Source organism: Ahaetulla prasina, chromosome 1, assembly GCF_028640845.1.
Source record: "Ahaetulla prasina isolate Xishuangbanna chromosome 1, ASM2864084v1, whole genome shotgun sequence".
NCBI lineage: Eukaryota > Metazoa > Chordata > Lepidosauria > Squamata > Colubridae > Ahaetulla > Ahaetulla prasina.
In genome coordinates, this window is record NC_080539.1 from 4,889,392 (window position 1) to 4,906,411 (window position 17,020).

General features: G+C 46.7%; 1 protein-coding gene across 3 annotated transcripts in view; it reads left to right on the forward strand.

Moving 5' to 3' along the window:
• The window catches only part of ULK2 (unc-51 like autophagy activating kinase 2), a 159,957-nt gene that overhangs the window by 8,462 nt on the left and 134,475 nt on the right, over window positions 1-17,020 (forward strand). For all 3 annotated transcript variants that reach the window (XM_058164032.1, XM_058164033.1, XM_058164034.1), the window contains exon 3: window positions 1,496-1,537. In XM_058164032.1, coding sequence (XP_058020015.1) covers window positions 1,496-1,537 — 42 coding nt within the window. The remainder of the gene's footprint in view (window positions 1-1,495; window positions 1,538-17,020) is intronic.

Below are 17,020 nucleotides of genomic sequence, written 5' to 3' on the forward strand. Positions count from 1 at the left end.
GGGGTGTAATGTCATTTTAAATTTTCTGGCAAATTTGAATCAGTTTTTTAAGGGTTATTTTAATTATTGTGTATGTTTGTTTGTATTTTATTTGCCTGTTCACCGCCCTGAGTCCTTCGGGAGAAGGGCGGTATACAAATTAAAACATTATTATTATTATTATTATTATTCCAAAAGCGGGGGGAGCGAAGGGTGTGTGTGTGGCGCCCATAATTCAGTGCCCCCTGCGCTCCTCCCGTTTTTGGCATGGTGGGCCCAGTAGGCCCGTTTTTCAGTCTCCCCAGGCTCCAGAGACTTTCTAGGACAAAAACGCCCCCCCCCCCCCCGCCTTCCGGAGGGTGGAAACGGCCCATTTCCTGACTTCCGGTGGGCCCGGAAAGGCCCAAAAATCAGCTGGCCGGCACACGCATGCGCACTGGAGCTAAGCTAAGGTGACACTTGCGTGCCCACAGATATAACTGCATGTGCCATCTATGCCATAGGTTCGCCATATGGGGCAAAAGTGTCAAACTCAAGGCCCACGGGGTGCTTAGATCGGGCCCACAGGACCACCCTGGAAACAGCCAAGGACCAGCCTGCGGTGCCTCTGCCAGTAAAAACAGCTAGGGAGGGCCTGTTTTTGAATGCGACAGCCTCCTGCAGCCCTCTGCATGCGCCCCCCACTCCCCCGAGCTCCGTTTTCACTGGCAGAGGGTTGCAGGAGGCCATCGTGGCTGAAAACGGATGTCGAGCTGCCCATGCCCGGCCCCTGAGGTCAAACCCAACCCTGATGCGGCCCTCAATGCAATCGAGTTTGACACCCCTGGTAATAGGGTCTCCTGCCTGAGCAGGGGGTTGGACTAGAAGACCTCTTAGTTCCAAGGTAGAAGATGTCCCAGCTGAACTTCCTCACATTCTAGGGTCACCTGAGTTCATCCTGTCTCAGGGGCTTTCTTAGTAGTGGCACCACCGGTGCAATTGAGCCTGTAGATTACAGCTTCAGTGGCCCTCACTTATTTGATTCTCAGGAAGAAACTGGAAATAATTTTGATAGCAGCACCTACAGGTAGTCCTTGACTTACAACGGTTCGTTTAGTGACCAAAGTTGCAACTGCCCTGAAAAGAGTGACTTATGACCGTTTTTTCACAGTTACCACCACCGGTAGCATCCCCATGGTCATGTGATCAAAATTCAGACGCTTGGCAACTGGTTCATACTTACGACCGTTGCTCTGTCCCAATGTCATGGGATCCCCTTTCGCGACCCTTCTGACAAGCAGAGCCAGTGGGGAAGCCAGATTCCACTTAACAACCCTGTTACTAACTCGTCAACCGCAGGGATTCGCTTAGTGACAGTGGCAAGAAAGGTCGTAAAGTGGGGCAAAGCTCACGTAACCCATATCTCGCCGAACAGCAGAAAGTTTGGGCCCATTTGCGGTCGTAAGTTTGAGGACTACCTGTACAGGACTGGCTTTGTCCGATTTCTCGCTGAACTATCTTGTCTTTTATTTTCCAGGAACTGCAGCATGAAAATATTGTGGCCCTGTATGACGTCCAGGTAAGTTTGTGTTTTGAGTCGCCCATTGCATATTTTTTGTGTCACTATACAGTCTCCTTGGCTCACCTGTTTTATTTCTTGCCCCGAACATCCCCCTTTTTAACAGGTAGTGTTTTGGTATCGGCATTACACCTGTGAAAATTTATTATTTATTTTATTTATTTTGTTTTATTTGCATTTATATCCCGCCCTTCTCCGAAGACGCAGGGCGGCTTACACTATGTCAAGCAATAGTCTTCATCCATTTGTATATTATATACAGAGTCAACTTATTGCCCCCCCAACAATCTGGGTCCTCATTTTACCTACCTTATAAAGGATGGAAGGCTGAGTCAACCTTGGGCCTGGTGGGACTTGAACCTGCAATAATTGCAAGCAGCTGATGTTAATAACAGGCTGCATTAGCCTGTTGAGCCACCAGAGGCCCAGTAAAATGTGATTTTTGCCAAAGCAGGGGTCTCCAACCTTGGCAACATGAAGACTTGTGGACTCCAACTCCCAGCTTTGCTGGCTGAGGAATTCTGGGAGTTGAAGTCCACAAGTCTTCAAGTTGCCAAGGTTGGAGACCCCTGCGCCAAAGCATAAGAAATCCTTTTATTGCGAAGTGGGGAAAAACGCCTTTTTGGTTGACAAACACACACAGTTGTGGGGGAACCACTGCTTTGAATCTGACTAAAAGAGAGTACAGATTGTCCTTGACTTACGAGAGTGCATTTAGTGACCGTTTGAAGTTACAATGGCACTGGGGGGGGGAAAGCGACAAATCGCCATTCTTGACACTTGCACCCGCCACAGCATCCCCGTGGTCACGTGATCGAAATCCAAATGCTTGGGAGCTGACTCACATTTATGACCGTTGCCGTGTCCCAGGGTCCTGGGATTGCCTTTCGCGAGTCAACGGTAAAGCCAGATTCACCTAACAACCGTCTTACTTCTGTGTTTCCCCGAAAATACGACCTATCCCCAAAAGTCCTACCTTGATTTTCACACCTGTGCCCAGTATAAGCCCTACCCCAGAGGTGGGTTTCAAATTTTTTTTACCACCGGTTCTGTGGGGTGTGGCTTGGTGAGTGTGGCATGGCTTGGTGGGCGTGGCAGGGGAAGGATACAGTAAAATCCCCATTCCCTCCCCACTCCAGGGGAAGGATACTTTAAAATCCCCATTCCCTTCCCAGTCCAGGGGAAGAATACTGTAAAATCTCCATTCCCTCCCCACTCCAGGGGAAGGATACTGTAAAATCCCCATTCCCTCCCCACTCCGGGGGAAGGATACTGTAAAATCCCCATTCCCTGCCCACTCCGGGGGAAGGATACTGTAAAATCCCCATTCCCTGCCCACTCCGGGGGAAGGATACTGTAAAATCTCCATTCCCTCCCCACTCCAGGGGAAGGATACTGTAAAATCCCCATTCCCTCCCCACTCCAGGGGAAGGATACTGTAAAATCCCCATTCCCTGCCGATCAGCTGGGACTCAGGAGGCCGAGAATAGATGGGGGCAGGGCCAGTCAGAATTTTTACTACCAGTTCTCCGAAGTACTCAAAATTTCCGCTACCGGTTCTCCAGAACTGGTCAGAACCTGCTGAAACCCACCTCCCCCCAAATAAGCCCTAATTAAGACACCCGCCCATTCCAGAGTGCACAGATAAAAATTAAGCTAAGGTGAGGATTGGAGGGGGGTGGAGCTGCCCTACCTCCGGACAGTTGCAGCCCGGCCTCGCGCACCCCGACACCTGCCTTGCTGGCCCCTTTCTTCTGTAGCTGGCAAGGTTTTCCTGAAGGCCTCTACAGCCGATAACAGAGCTCCGGATCGATCCAGAGTTCTGTTACCGACTGCAGAGGCCTTCAGGAAAGCCTTGCAGGTGGCTGAAGAAATTCATGAATGCCTCTTGACAGCCAATAGGAGTCCAGGGGCGACTGAGGTGGGTCAGCGGATGACATTTCCCCCCCCTTCCCCACCCCAGTGCCTTTTTTGGTGGCAAAAAATATATAAGACAGTGTCATGTCCCACTCCTCCTCTGACGGCCGGGTCTGGGAAGTCTGTATCAAGCGTGCCTCTGCAGCTCTGCCAAAGTCCTATCAGAGTCCTCAGGGCAGGCAGGAATTCAAGGTGTGACTTTAGCAATCCAAGTTAGACTTTGCCTGACTCAAGGAATGCCAAAAAGCAGACCCTTTATATAGGCCATGGGGTGTGGCTCCATGACTCAGCACTTATCCAGGCCTGTCCCTCCCCTCCTTTTGCTGACGTCGCCTGTCCATTCTCCGGAAGTGTGGGTCTATCCACTGCATCGTTTCATCTCCAGCTGCCGGCAATTCCAGCTCGTGGCTGGCTTCAGGCGCACATGCTATCGGGGGGGAGGTTTGTTTGCTCGGTTTGTCCGGGCATGGTGCCAGGGCTGGGGGCTGGAAGCATGCCAGGACATTCTTCTGCACTATCAGTCTCTGGCTGAGATAACAGGAGATGAGAGGGGCCCGGCTGCGGAGAGGGGGCGGACAAGGCACAACACCTGGATTATATAGTGCCAAGTTTGTAGTCCTTCCTTCCTTCCTTTCCCCCCTCCCTCCCTCCTTTCTCTCTCTCTCTCTCTCTCTCTCTCTCTCTCTCTCTCTCTCTCAAAAACGACCCCTCCCCATTTTTTGCCTAGCATGCTTCCAGGAAGCCTGCTGGGAGCAAAAACGGACTCCCCCCACCTCTACCTCTGTTAAAAAAAATGACTCCGACGATCGCACACCACAGCTGTGATCGTTGGAGCCTTTTTTTAACCTTTTAAAAGCATTTTTTTTACAATCTATTCCGGCAATAGGTTGTTTAAAAAATGCTTTTCAAAGGTAAAAAAAGGCTCTGACGATGACAGCTGTATGACTTTTTAACCTTTAAAAGCAGGAAAGCCACGACACCCGGGCACAATGGCTACCCGGATTGCCCGATCCGGTCCGAACTGGGAGCATTTCACCCACCTTTCATCTTCCTGCTCAACTGCCGGCAATTCTAGCTCGTGGCTGGCTTCGTGCTCACACGCTGTAGGAGGGAGGTTTGTTTGCTCATGGTGCCAGGGCTGGGGGCTGGAGGCATGCCAGGCCGTTCCTCTTCATTATCAGACTCTGGCTCAGATAGCAGGAGATGGGAGGCCCGGCTGCGAGAGGGGCGGACAAGGCACAACACCTGGATTATATAGTGCCAAGTTTGTAGTCCTTCCTTCCTTCCTTTCCCCTCCTCCCTCCTTTCTCTCTCTCTCTCTCTCTCTCTCTCTCTCTCTCTCTCTCAAAAACGACCCCCCCCCATTTTTTCCCCAGCATGTTTCCGGGAAGCTTGTTGGGAGCAAAAACGGACTCCCCCCACCCCCACCCCCATTAAAAAAAAGACTCCGACGATAGCACACCACAGCTGTGATCGTTGGAGCCTTTTTTTACTTTTAAAAGCATTTTTTTACAATCTATTCCGGCAATAGGTTGTAAAAAAAATGCTTTTCAAAGGTAAAAAAAGGCTCTGACGATGACAGCTGTGGCGACTTTTTTTTAACCTTTTAAAAGCAGGAAAGTCACGACACCCGGGCACAATGGCTACCCGGATTGCCCGATCCGGTCCGAACTGGGAGCATTTCACCCACCTTTCATCTTCCTGCTCAACTGCCGGCAATTCTAGCTCGTGGCTGGCTTCGTGCTCACACGCTGTAGGAGGGAGGTTTGTTTGCTCATGGTGCCAGGGCTGGGGGCTGGAGGCATGCCAGGCCGTTCCTCTTCATTATCAGACTCTGGCTCAGATAGCAGGAGATGGGAGGGGCCCGGCTGCGGAGAGGAGGACGGGCGAGGCACAACAGACAGGGTCTTATTTTTGGGGAAACACAGGTAATTTAACAACACCAGGGATTCACTTAACAAATGCGGCAAGAAAGGTCGTAGAATAGGTGCGAAATTCACTTAATAAATGTCTCACATGGTAACAAGAAATCTGGGGCTCCCTTGTGGTCGTAAGTCGAGGACTACCTCTGTAGATTGGGGGTTGCTTTAAAAATAAAGGCTGGCTGGTTTTACTGGAGAGGTCTCAAGTTAGGGGTTGACTTGGCAGGTGCCCGCAGTAGGTACCCACATGGTGTTCTTCAGTTACGATTGATCAATTCTGTGCCATCAAGTTGATTAATACTTTTATTAATTAATTAGTTTATTTACCTTAAATTGGTATTGATACTTCCCAATCGCACACATTCTGCCCAGGATCGGTAATGAATAGACTTAACGCAAGTGGAAATTGGTGAAATGATTGTAGATGCCTTAATGGCAGAATGCCGGATTATTATTTTTTAAAAAGGATTACAGGTAGTCCTCGACTTACAACATTTAGTGACCGTTCAGAGTTACGACGTGTCTGAAAAAAGGGACTTGCGGCCGTTTTTCACAAAATGCCCACCGTCACATGATCCAAATTCAGAGACTTGGCAACTGACTCATATTTATGACGGTCGCAGCGTCCTCAGGGTCATGTGATCTAGCCCCTTTGGCAACCTTGAGACGAGCAAAGACAGTGGGGGGGGGCGGGGAAGCTGGATTCACTTCAGCAAACGTCTTACTAACTTAACAACTGCTAATTCACTTAACGACGGTGCCAGGAAAGGTTGTAAAATGGGGCAAAGCTCACTTAAAGGTCTCACTTAGCGACGGAAATTTGGTTGTGAGTCAAGGACTGCCGGTATATCCTAAGCTGTAAACGAGACCGAAGTTCCACCTGTCTGCAAATTGGCCCATTGAGCTATGTGGCTTTATGGCCCTTTTAAAAAGCTGGTGAAATTGAAAAATAAAAATGAAGCATTCAAGCCGTGCTTCGCTTCATGAGTTTTCTCCTCCCTTTCTCTGCCTCGCATCCTCGGCGCGCCTCTGCTCCTCTTCATTCAAGGTGAAAAGATCATTAGCGTAATGTGCTTGAGGCCAAGATAATGTGTTGCTTAAGAGGCAGCGAATCGGCGTCTCCCGGCGATGCTCGGATGCCGTCGCATTTATGAAATCACAGGTTTATCCCGTGGTGAGCAAATTGCCTTCCCCTGTTTTTCTGGTGGGAGCAAATTTGAGTTCCTCTGTTTTTCTGGTGTAGGGCCTTTCGTTCTGGTTTTTTTTAACAGATTAACAGAGTTGGAAGGGACCTTGTGGGTCATCTAGTCCAACCCCCGCCCAAGCAGGAGACCCTACACCATTTCTGACAGATGACAGTCCAGTCTTTTCTTGAAAGCTTCCAGTGATGAAGCTCCCACAACTTCTGTTCCGTGGGGTTTTTTTTAATTATTATTTGTATTTATATCCCGCCCTTCTCCGAAGACTCAGGGCGGCTTTACAATGTGTCAAGCAATAGTCTTCATCCATTTGTATATTATATACAAAGTCAACTTATTGCCCCCAACAATCCGGGTCCTCATTTTACCTACCTTATAAAGGATGGAAGGCTGAGTCAACCTTGGGCCTGGTGGGACTTGAACCTGCAGTAATTGCAAGCAGCTGCTGTTAATAACAGACTTGTCTTAGCAGTCTGAGCCACCAGAGGTTGATGGTTCTCACTGTGAGAAAATTCCTCCTTATTTCTAGGTTGAATCTCTCCTTGGTCAGTTTCCATCCATTATTCCTTGTCTGGCCTTCAGGTGCTTTGGAAGACAGCTTGACCCCCTCCTCTCTTTGAAAGCCAAGCGCTTTTCCAAGGCATCCGAAGGCCAGAAAGGAATAATAGATGGAAACTGACCAGGGAGAGATTCAACCTAGAAATAAATTCTTAACTACTCTGGTTCTTAACTCTCATGTTGGTAGGGAAGCAGATTGCGCTTAGAAAGCTTAGGAAGGGGGAGAATGCGACGAACGAGGGATTCCCAAAGGTGCTTTTTCAAACTGGACTTCCCTGTTTTTCTTGGAAGACGTTTCGCTTCCCATCCAAGAAGCTTCTTCAGCTCTGACCTGGATGACTTGAGAATATCCATAGCAGACATAAGAAGGGAGGGATGTTATAAGGCAGTGATTTTTTTTTGCCATTGTGTGCCAAAAGTGGGGAGAGCCTGGGGGGGATTGCATGCACGTGTGCCCACACCCATAATTTTATGCGCCCCACCCCGCCACGCATGTGCGCCCCACTCCCCTGCGCTCCCCCTGCTTTTGGCACATGATGGCACAGTAGGCCTGTTTTTCACTCTCCCAAGGCTCCAGAGCCTTTCTAGGAGCCTGGGGAGGGTGAAAATGGCCTTCCCCACCCTCCCGGAGGCCGGAAATGGCCCGTTTGCCAACTTCCGGTGGGCCTAGAAGGCCTGAAAATTAGCTGGCCGATGCGCGCTGGAGCTGAGCTTGCGTGCCCACCAATAGGACTCCGGGTTCCACCTGTGGTTATAGGGGTTTCCTGATCCCCTCTGTAGTGAAGAGACACAGGTACTCCTAACTAACTAAGCCTGGCTAGGTGGCTCAGTGGCTAAGACGCTGAGCTTGTCAATCAGAAAGGTCGGGAGTTCGAATCCCTAGTGCACGTCTCCTGCGTGAGCAGGGGGTTGGATTAGATGACCTCCAAGATCCCTTCCAATTCTGTTACTGTTGTTGTTATTAAAAAAATAATTGCTACCAACCTGCCTTCCATTGAGGACCTGTATACTGCACGAATCAAGAAGAGGGCCATGAAAATATTTACAGACCCCTCACATCCTGGACATAAACTGTTTCAACTCCTACCCTCAAAACGACGCTATAGAGCACTGCACACCAGAACAACTAGACACAAGAACGGTTTTTTCCCGAAGGCCATCACTCTGCTAAACGAATAATTCCCTCAACACTGTCAGACTATTTACTGAATCTGCACTACTATTAATCTTCTCATCGTTCCCATCACCAATCTCTTTCCACTTACGACTGTATGACTGTAACTTTGTTGCTGGCAATCCTTATGATTTATATTGATATATTGACCATCAATTGTGTTGTAAATGTTGTACCTTGATGAACGTATCTTTTCTTTTATGTACACTGAGAGCTTATGCACCAAAGACAAATTCCTTGTGTGTCCAATCACACTTGGCCAATAAAATTCTATTCTATTCTATTCTATTCTATTATTACTTCCAACTGTGCATTTGGTCACCGGTCAAAGTTAACATCGGCGCTGGAAAAAAAAGGGGACCGGTGAACGTTTTTCACACTTATGACCATCGCAACATCTCCACGGTTTAGACGTGATCAAAAGTCAGACGTTTGGCAACTGGCATGTACTTATGACGGTTGCAGTGTCCCGGGGTCCCGCGATCCCCTTTTGCGAATGTTTGACCAGCGAAGTCCATGGGGAAGCCCGATTCACTTTACAGCCGTATTACTAACTTAACAATTGCAGAGATTCACTGAACAGATGTGGGCAAGACAAGTCATAAAATTCGACAAAATTCACAACAAATGTCTCCCTTAGCAGTGGAGATTTTGCACCCAATGGTGGTCGTAAGTCGAGGACTACCTGTACACAGGATTAGAACGTCTTATAATAGTATTTTAGTTGGATTTATTTCAGTAACCCTGCTCTTAATTGTCCCAGAGGTGTTTTTTTCCAGAAGGCAACTGGACTTTCTTGATTATTATTATTATTATTATTATTTTACTTTGAAAACATTTCGTTTCTCATCCACAAAGCTTTTCCAGGGAAGAACTGAAGAAGCCTCTTGTATGAGAAGCGAAACATTTTCAAAAAAGAAAATCCAGTTGCCTTCTGGGAAAAAAAAAAAAACACCTTTGAGACAACCATGACCTGAGTGATTATGAATCGCCACATATTGCTAATTATTTTTAGACTCCATTACACTTATTGTTTTCCTCCTGTACACATTTACATATATATTGAAGGATGTAATCCTCCTTTTATTCAGCATCTTGCTTGTATCCAGCCTCGGGGCTCTAATAATTAAATTTGAATTTGATTTCCACTGCTTAGAGCCTGTCGAGATTCTCAGTCATCCAGGTCATGGTTGTCCCAAAGTTGCTTTTTTCAGGAGGCAACTGGACTTTCTTACGATTTTTTTTTTCTTTTGAGATGTTTCGCTTCTCATCCAAGAAGCTTCTTCTGCTCTGACTGGATGGTGGGGAAGGGAAGGATTGATCTTCCTTGCAGACAAAGCCGATCATTTGCATCCTTTTAGAGGGTCTTTGAGGCCTCTTGGAGGTTTCTCTGTGTCCTCAGGGTCACCTGAGTGGTGCAAATGGTTCCTGTAGCCTGCAGTTTTTTTCCTCTGGAAATCCATCCTTACTCCCACACCATTCAAAGGGTCTTCATCCAAAACTATAGCTAAAAGTCAGACTCCCAAGTGCTCCAACGACCCTCTAAAACAGTGGTTCTCAACCTTTATAGTGCTGCGACCTCTTTAATACAATGCCCCACAATGTGACGACCCCAACCGTAAAATTATTTTTGTTTTGAATTTATCGCGCCTGAAGCCGTATTGGCTAGCGATCTGAACTGCTTGCGATTGCCTTGAGGACGGAGGCATTAAAGCGGAGACTCCTCCCCTATTAAATTTATCGCGCCTGAAGCCAGATTAGGCTAGCGATTGGGAGTGATTGCAGCTGGCTTGAGAGGAAGACATCAGAGCAAAGATTTTTCTCTTTTTTAATTCATTGCGCCTGAAGCCGAATTCGGCTAGCGGTTTGAAGAGCCTGCAGCTGGCTTGTGGAGTCAACCATTGGAGCGCGATTCTTCGACTCGCAAGTATACTTCCCATATTTCCGATGGTCTTAGGCGACCCCTGGCAAATCGTCATTCGACACCCCCCCCAATGGGGTTGCGACCCACAGGATGAGAACCGCTGCTCTAAAAGGACCAGCTGTCTTGCAAGGAATATAAATCCTTCCATTCCCCGCTATCCTGTCGGAACTGAAGAAGCTTCTTGGATGAGAAGTGAAATATCTTCAAAGGAAAAAACCCAAGAAAGCCCAGTTTGACTCCTGTAAAACGTCCCACCTTTGCGACATTTCCACTGCTTGAATTTGATTTCAAATTTTAGGAGACCCCCCGCATATGGAAACAAGATGAGGCTGCTAATATGCTGGTGCCTCGGTTCTGCCTTGATATTTTAGCAGCTGCTGTGTCTTTTATACAAGACCTGGCAGTGAATTTGCTACTCATCCCACAGTTATGGCCCCACCCAACCTTGCCAGCCCAACTTTGTGTTTCTGGATGCAAAAATACTTTCTTTGCCTGTATCTTTCCTTTCTGCATCTTCTCGGGTATGTTTCCCCTGGGGAAAGTTAGGGCAGAGGTCCAATATTTTTTTTTATTTTTTGCTTTTCAATCCCTTACCAGTTTTTCCTACCACCAGCATAAACTGGAGGAAAGAGGCAGAACCTCACAGCTGCAATGCAGTTTGTCTTGGGAAAGACACGGCGTTCGCCCTGAAATCCAGACTAACTGGTCCTGCACCCCGTCTGCATTGATTGGAGTTTGCGTCTCTGATGATCCCCCCCAAAGCTGGAACCTCCCATTCCTGAGGAATTGCTGCAATCTTTATGACTGCGGTTTAATTTTGTTTATACGTGCCCTCTTCCCAAAACATCGGCTATAAAACATCATGACTACCTAAGGGTGCTTTGCTGTTTTCTGACCCACTGGCTGCTTATACACAAATAGTTCTTGATTTATGACCAAAGCTGGGACCACAATTGTTGTTCTAGTTGTTCTGGTGTGCAATGCTCTATAGCAGGGGTCTCCAACCTTGGTCCCTTTAGGACTTGTGGACTTCAACTCCCAGAGTCCCTCAGCCAGCAAAGCTGGCTGGGGAATTCTGGGAGTTGAAGTCCACAAGTCTTAAAGTTGCCAAGGTTGGAGACCCCTGCTGTATATTGCCCTATACCTTGTAAGCCGCCCTGAGTCTTCGGAGAAGGGCGGGGTATAAATGTAAACAAACAAAAAAAAAAACATGCTCAGTGAAAACTCTGACTGCAGCAGAAAGGGTTGTAAAATCATGTGCTACTCCCTTAGTGACTATTTTGATTAGTGACAGAAGTTCTGGTACCAGTTGTGGAAAGTTAAATAGATTCTATGTTAATAGATTCACATTCTTACATACAAACTCTTGGGACTGAGAATGCTATTAAATCCCATCTCAAATCTTCATTGTGAGATGCTGCTTCCATTTCTTCTCAATTCCTCCTCCCTTCTCTTTTTGCTTCCTTTCTTCATTGTTTCTTCTTTCCTTCCTTCCTTCCTTCCTTCCTTCCTTCCTTCCTTCCTTCCTTCCTTCCTCCTTCCTTCCTTCCTTCCTTCCCTCCCTCCCTCCAGAATCATAGGGCTGGAAGGGACCTCAGAGGTCTTCTAGTCAAACCACCTGCTCATGCAGAAGACCCTATCGCAGGGGTCTGCAACCTTAAACTCTCAAAGAGCCATTTGAACCCGTTTCCCACAGAAAACAAAACACCGGGAGCCACAAAACTCTTCCCGTGCCTGACTATTTCCTGAGCGGCCACAAAACAAGCATATGTAGTAGAATTAAATTCAGCTTTTTTCTGAAACTTTTCTTTTCTTGGATTTGTCCATGATTGGCCTACTAGGGTCGAAAAGCTCAATAATCAGCAGCTTTGCTGGCTGAGGGACTCTGGGAGTTGAAGTCCACAAGTCTTAAAGGAACCAAGGTTGGAGTCCCCTGGACTAGAAGACTTCCAAGGTCCCTTCCAACTGAGTTATGCGCCGTAATTAAAATATAGTGCTAAATCCAGCAAGGCCAGAACTAGACCAGACTGAGTAAGTTTATCGCTTGGTGAGATCCTTTCGGCAATTTAGTTCTGAAATCGGCTTTCCGCAAGCTTGGTGCCGTCTGTATGGGTTGGATGGCAGCCCCCTCAGAATTGTAATTGTGCCCCTCGATGACAACATTTGTATGGGTGTGAGCTGGTTGCTTTAGAACAATTGATCAGTGGAATGTCTTGACTTCAGAAGTTGTGGGGGCTCCAACACTGGACGCCGGAATGTGCGCGCACCGGAGCCCCGGAAACCCAAAGATCAGCTGGTTGGTGTGCGCGTACCTATTTTTCAAGCCATTTTCAGGGTGTTTTTGGCCCGAAAAACAGCCTAAACACAGCCTGGGAAACGCCCTGTTTTGGGGGCATTTTTCGGGCTTTTTCAGACCGTTTTCCGGCACTCCAGTGGCCGAGAAGACCAGCTGGCTGGAAACCAGAAGAACAGCTGGCGACGGTGCCCGTGCCCACAGAGAGGGTTCTGTGTACCACCTCTGGCATGCAGGCCACAGATTCGCCATCACGGGTATAGTGTTCCTGCTTGAGTGGGGGGTTGGACTAGAAGACCTCTGAGGTCCCTTCCAACTCTGTTATCCTGTTATTCCTTCTTCTCAACGTTTGCTCGAAAAACATGTTTCCTCGTCTAGCCCAAAGATTTTCTTCCTTCTCCCAGCTCTGCGTGAACTTCAAAACATATGAAGAACGGTTGCAGGAACTCGGTATGTCTAGTTTAATGAAAAGAAGGACCAGGGGAGACATGATAGCTGTGTTCCAATATCTCAGGGGTTGCCACAAAGAAGAGGCAGTCAAGCTATTCTCCAAAGCACCTGAGGGCAGAACAAGAAGCAATGAATGGAAACTGATCAAGGAAAGAAGCAACTTAGAACTAAGGAGAAATTTCCTGACAGTTAGAACAATTAATAAGTGGAACGACTTGCCTGCAGAAGTTGTGAATGCTCCAACACTGGAAATTTTTAAGAAAATGTTGGATAACCATCTGTCTGAGATGGTGTAGGGTTTTCCTGCCTGGGCAGGGAATTGGAGTAGAAGGCCTCCAAGGTCCCTTCCAACTCTGTTGTTGTTGTTGTTATTATTATTAACTTCTAATAAGGAAGGAAGAACCGCCGTTTCTTCTTTGGAAATGTGACCTCCTCCCCCCCCCCCCCGTCTCGTTCCTGGATGGTTGAAAAGGTGTGCTGGCTTGGCAAACGTGAAGCTTTTCCTGTTTGGTGGCCATGCCAACAAGAGTTGGGCGGTTTGGTCGATCTTTCCAGCTCTTGGCGTAATTAATAGCTTTTTACAGAGGACAGGATGTGTGCGAGAGCGTCAGAGAGCTCTGCAACGCCTGTAACAAAATACGTGACTTGGCAGGCCGTTTGAACTTACAGTAGTATAAATCATTTGGTATCACGCAGTCAACAAAAATAAGGCTGAGTGATGTTTCCATGTTGAGATATACTTGACAACAGGGGACTAATATTTATGACGTACCCCGCCCGCGCTCATTTGTCAAAATTGGCAGCCGTGGAAAACGAATAAATAAAAACAATACGTCCGTCTGCAAAGCAGAGGCGAATCTTTTAAGAGCCAAATCCCTCAAATTCTTTGTTTTTTTCCCCTCCTTTTAAATGCCCCTCCCTGAATTGCTGAACATCCACGCTGGTTTTCTCTTCTATCTTTGGCATTTCCTGGGGTAGGAATAGGAGCGCTAACACTTCGCCTTTTGTGTCTTGTTTTTCCAAGTGTCATTTCTCATTCCAGTTGAGTTTCACTTCAGCCCAGGGTTTCTCAGCCTTGGCAACTTTTAAGGTCTGTGGACTTCAGCTCCCAGAATTCCCCAGCTAGCATGCTGGCTGTCTCCACTTTCTCCAATTCGATGGCGGTTGTGTTCTGACCAATACTAAAATTTTAGATAGAGGGGAGAGGAGAGGAGAGGATAGAAGAGAAGAGAAATAATAGAAATAGAAAAGAAATAGAATAACAAGAGTTGGAAGGGACCTCGGAGGTCCTCCAGTCCAACCCCCTGCTGAAGCAGGAGACCCTATACCAGTGATGGCTAACATTTTTGCTGTTGGGTGCCAAAGGGGGGGGTGGTCGTGCATGTGCTTGCCCACACCCATAATTCAATGTACGTGCGACCCCTGCTTTTGGCACGGTGGGTCCAGTAGGCCTGGTTTTCACCATCCTCAGGCTCCAGAGGCTTTCTAGGAGCCTGGGGAGGGCGAAGACTGCTTTCCCCACCCACCGAGGCCCTCCGGAGGCCAGAAACAGTCCATTTTCCGACTTCTTGTGGGCCCAGAAGGCCCAAAAATTAGATGGCTGGCCCACGCATGCGCGCTGGAGCTAAGCTAGGGCAAAGCTTGCGTGCCCACAAATATGGCTCTGCGTGCCACCTGTGGCACACATACCGTAGGTTCGCTATCACGGCCCTATACCACTTCAGACAAAGGGTTATGCAATCTCTTCTTAGAAACCTACATGCACAACTTCTGGAGGCAAGTTGTTCCACTTATTAATTGTTCTAACCGTCAGGAAATTTCTCCTTAGTTCCAGGTTGCTTCTCTCCTTGATGAGTTTCCACCCGTTGCTGCTTCTACCTTCAGAAACTTTCCTGACAATCAGTGGAACTATTTGCCTCCAGAAAATTTTGGATAACTCCATCACTGGAGGTTTTTAAGAAGAGATTGATTGGGCAACCATTTTCTGAAATGGTAGAGGGTTTCCTGCTTGAGCAGGAGGTTGGGCTAGAAGACCTAGAAAGAGTGCAGAGAAGAGCAACGAAGATGATTAGGGGACTGGAGGCTAAAACACATGAAGAACGGTTGCAGGAACTCGGTATGCCTAGTTTAATGAAAAGAAGGACTAGGGGAGACATGATAGCAGTGTTCCAATATCTCAGGGGCTGCCACAAAGAAGAAGGAGTCAAGCTATTCTCCAAAGCACCTGAGGGTAGAACAAGAAGCAATGGGTGGAAACTAATCAAGGAGAGAAGCAACTTAGAACTAAGGAGAAATTTCCTGACAGTTAGAACAATTAATCAGTGGAACGACTTGCCTGCAGAAGTTGTGAATGCTCCAACACTGGAAATTTTTAAGAAAATGTTGGATAACCATCTTTCTGAAATGATGTAGGGTTTCCTGCCTGGGCAGGGGGTTGGACTAGAAGGCCTCCAAGGTCCCTTCCAACTCTGATATTATTATTATTATTATTATTATTATTATTATTATTATTATTATTATTATTATTATTATTATTATTATTATTATTATTATTACCTCCAAGGTCTCTTCCAGCTCTTATTCGTTATTATTAAACTTTGTTAAAAAGTTCCTCCCCCCTGAAGTTTTAGCAATCTTGCTTTTTTTCCCCCCCATTTAAATCTGTTCGGTTCTCATGGAGCTTTGTTTGCTCCTATTTAGTCTCCTATTTTGAGGGCACTTCACAATATCCTTGTTACGGTTTGAGAAGTAGGACATAGGAAGACCAAGCACCAATTAATTCGAAAAAACAGTCCAGCAGTCTCTCTATTCCAGTGCACCATATAAATTTTCTACTTTTAATCCTGGCAAACTGGACTACAAAGCGCCTGCCTTCTTCCTTGTTTCTTTTTCGCCTTTAATGATAAAGTTGACACCTGCAGATCCCCAGGAAAAGAAATCATATTTCCTTCCAAATCTAATTAGGGGACACGATTCCTTCTCCCTTTTTCCTGTAAGAAGCTGCCCTTAAGGGCCCAAGTCTCCGTGTCACTTCTCTCTTTTTCTTCAGATTAATTAAATGCCAATAAATCCGTACTTGGGTAGTGGGGGAAAGAAATTGGGACTTTGATGTTATTATATATGTTGAGGGCAGCAAGATTACTTTATGCACAGAAATGGAAGAACTCTTTGATTCCCACCCTGGACGAATGGCTGCTAAAGTTGATGAAGTTAGCAGAGGTGGCTAAATTGACTGTTTTGATTAAAGAGAAAAAAGCAATTTTGTTTCTGCTGGGAAACCGCTTCTGGACTTTGTGCACGAGGTGGAGAAAAAAAATGAAACTTTGATTTTGTGTTTTACCGATTAGATTGATCTGTTGAGATAGAAATGGCTAGTTTTTACTACTATGTAAAAGTAAAAAGGAGAGAGAGAGAGAGAGAATAAGGATAGATAGAATAAGGATTAGAGATGGATGGGTGGGTGGGTGGGTGGGTGGGTGGATGGATGGATGGATGGATGGATGGATGGATGGATGGATGGATGGATGGATGGATGGATGGATGGAATGAATAAGGATAGATAGAATAAGGATTCTATCAGTGGAATCAGTGGAACAACTTGCTTCCAGAAGTTGTGGATGCTCCAACACTGGAAGTTTTTAATAAGAGATTGGGCAACCATTTGTCTGAAGTGGTGTAGGGTTTCCTGCCTAAGCAGGGGGTTGGACTAGAAGACCTCCAAGGTCCCTTCCAACTCTGGTTTTCTATTCTATTCTGGATAGATAGAATAAGGATTAGAGATGGATGGATGGATGGATGGAATAAGGATAGATAGAATAGGATTAGAGATAGATAGACAGACAAGGTATAGACAGACAGGAGATAGAAAGATATAAATAGACAGGTATAAATATAGATAAACAGTAGGCAGGTAGGTATATAGAGAAACGAGAGAGAGATAAATAGATGCAGATAAGACACAGACAGATGGGTAAAGATATAGAAGATAGATTAGGTGGGTAGGTGGATAGATAGGGATGGACAGACAGACAACCTGTTACAGAGGT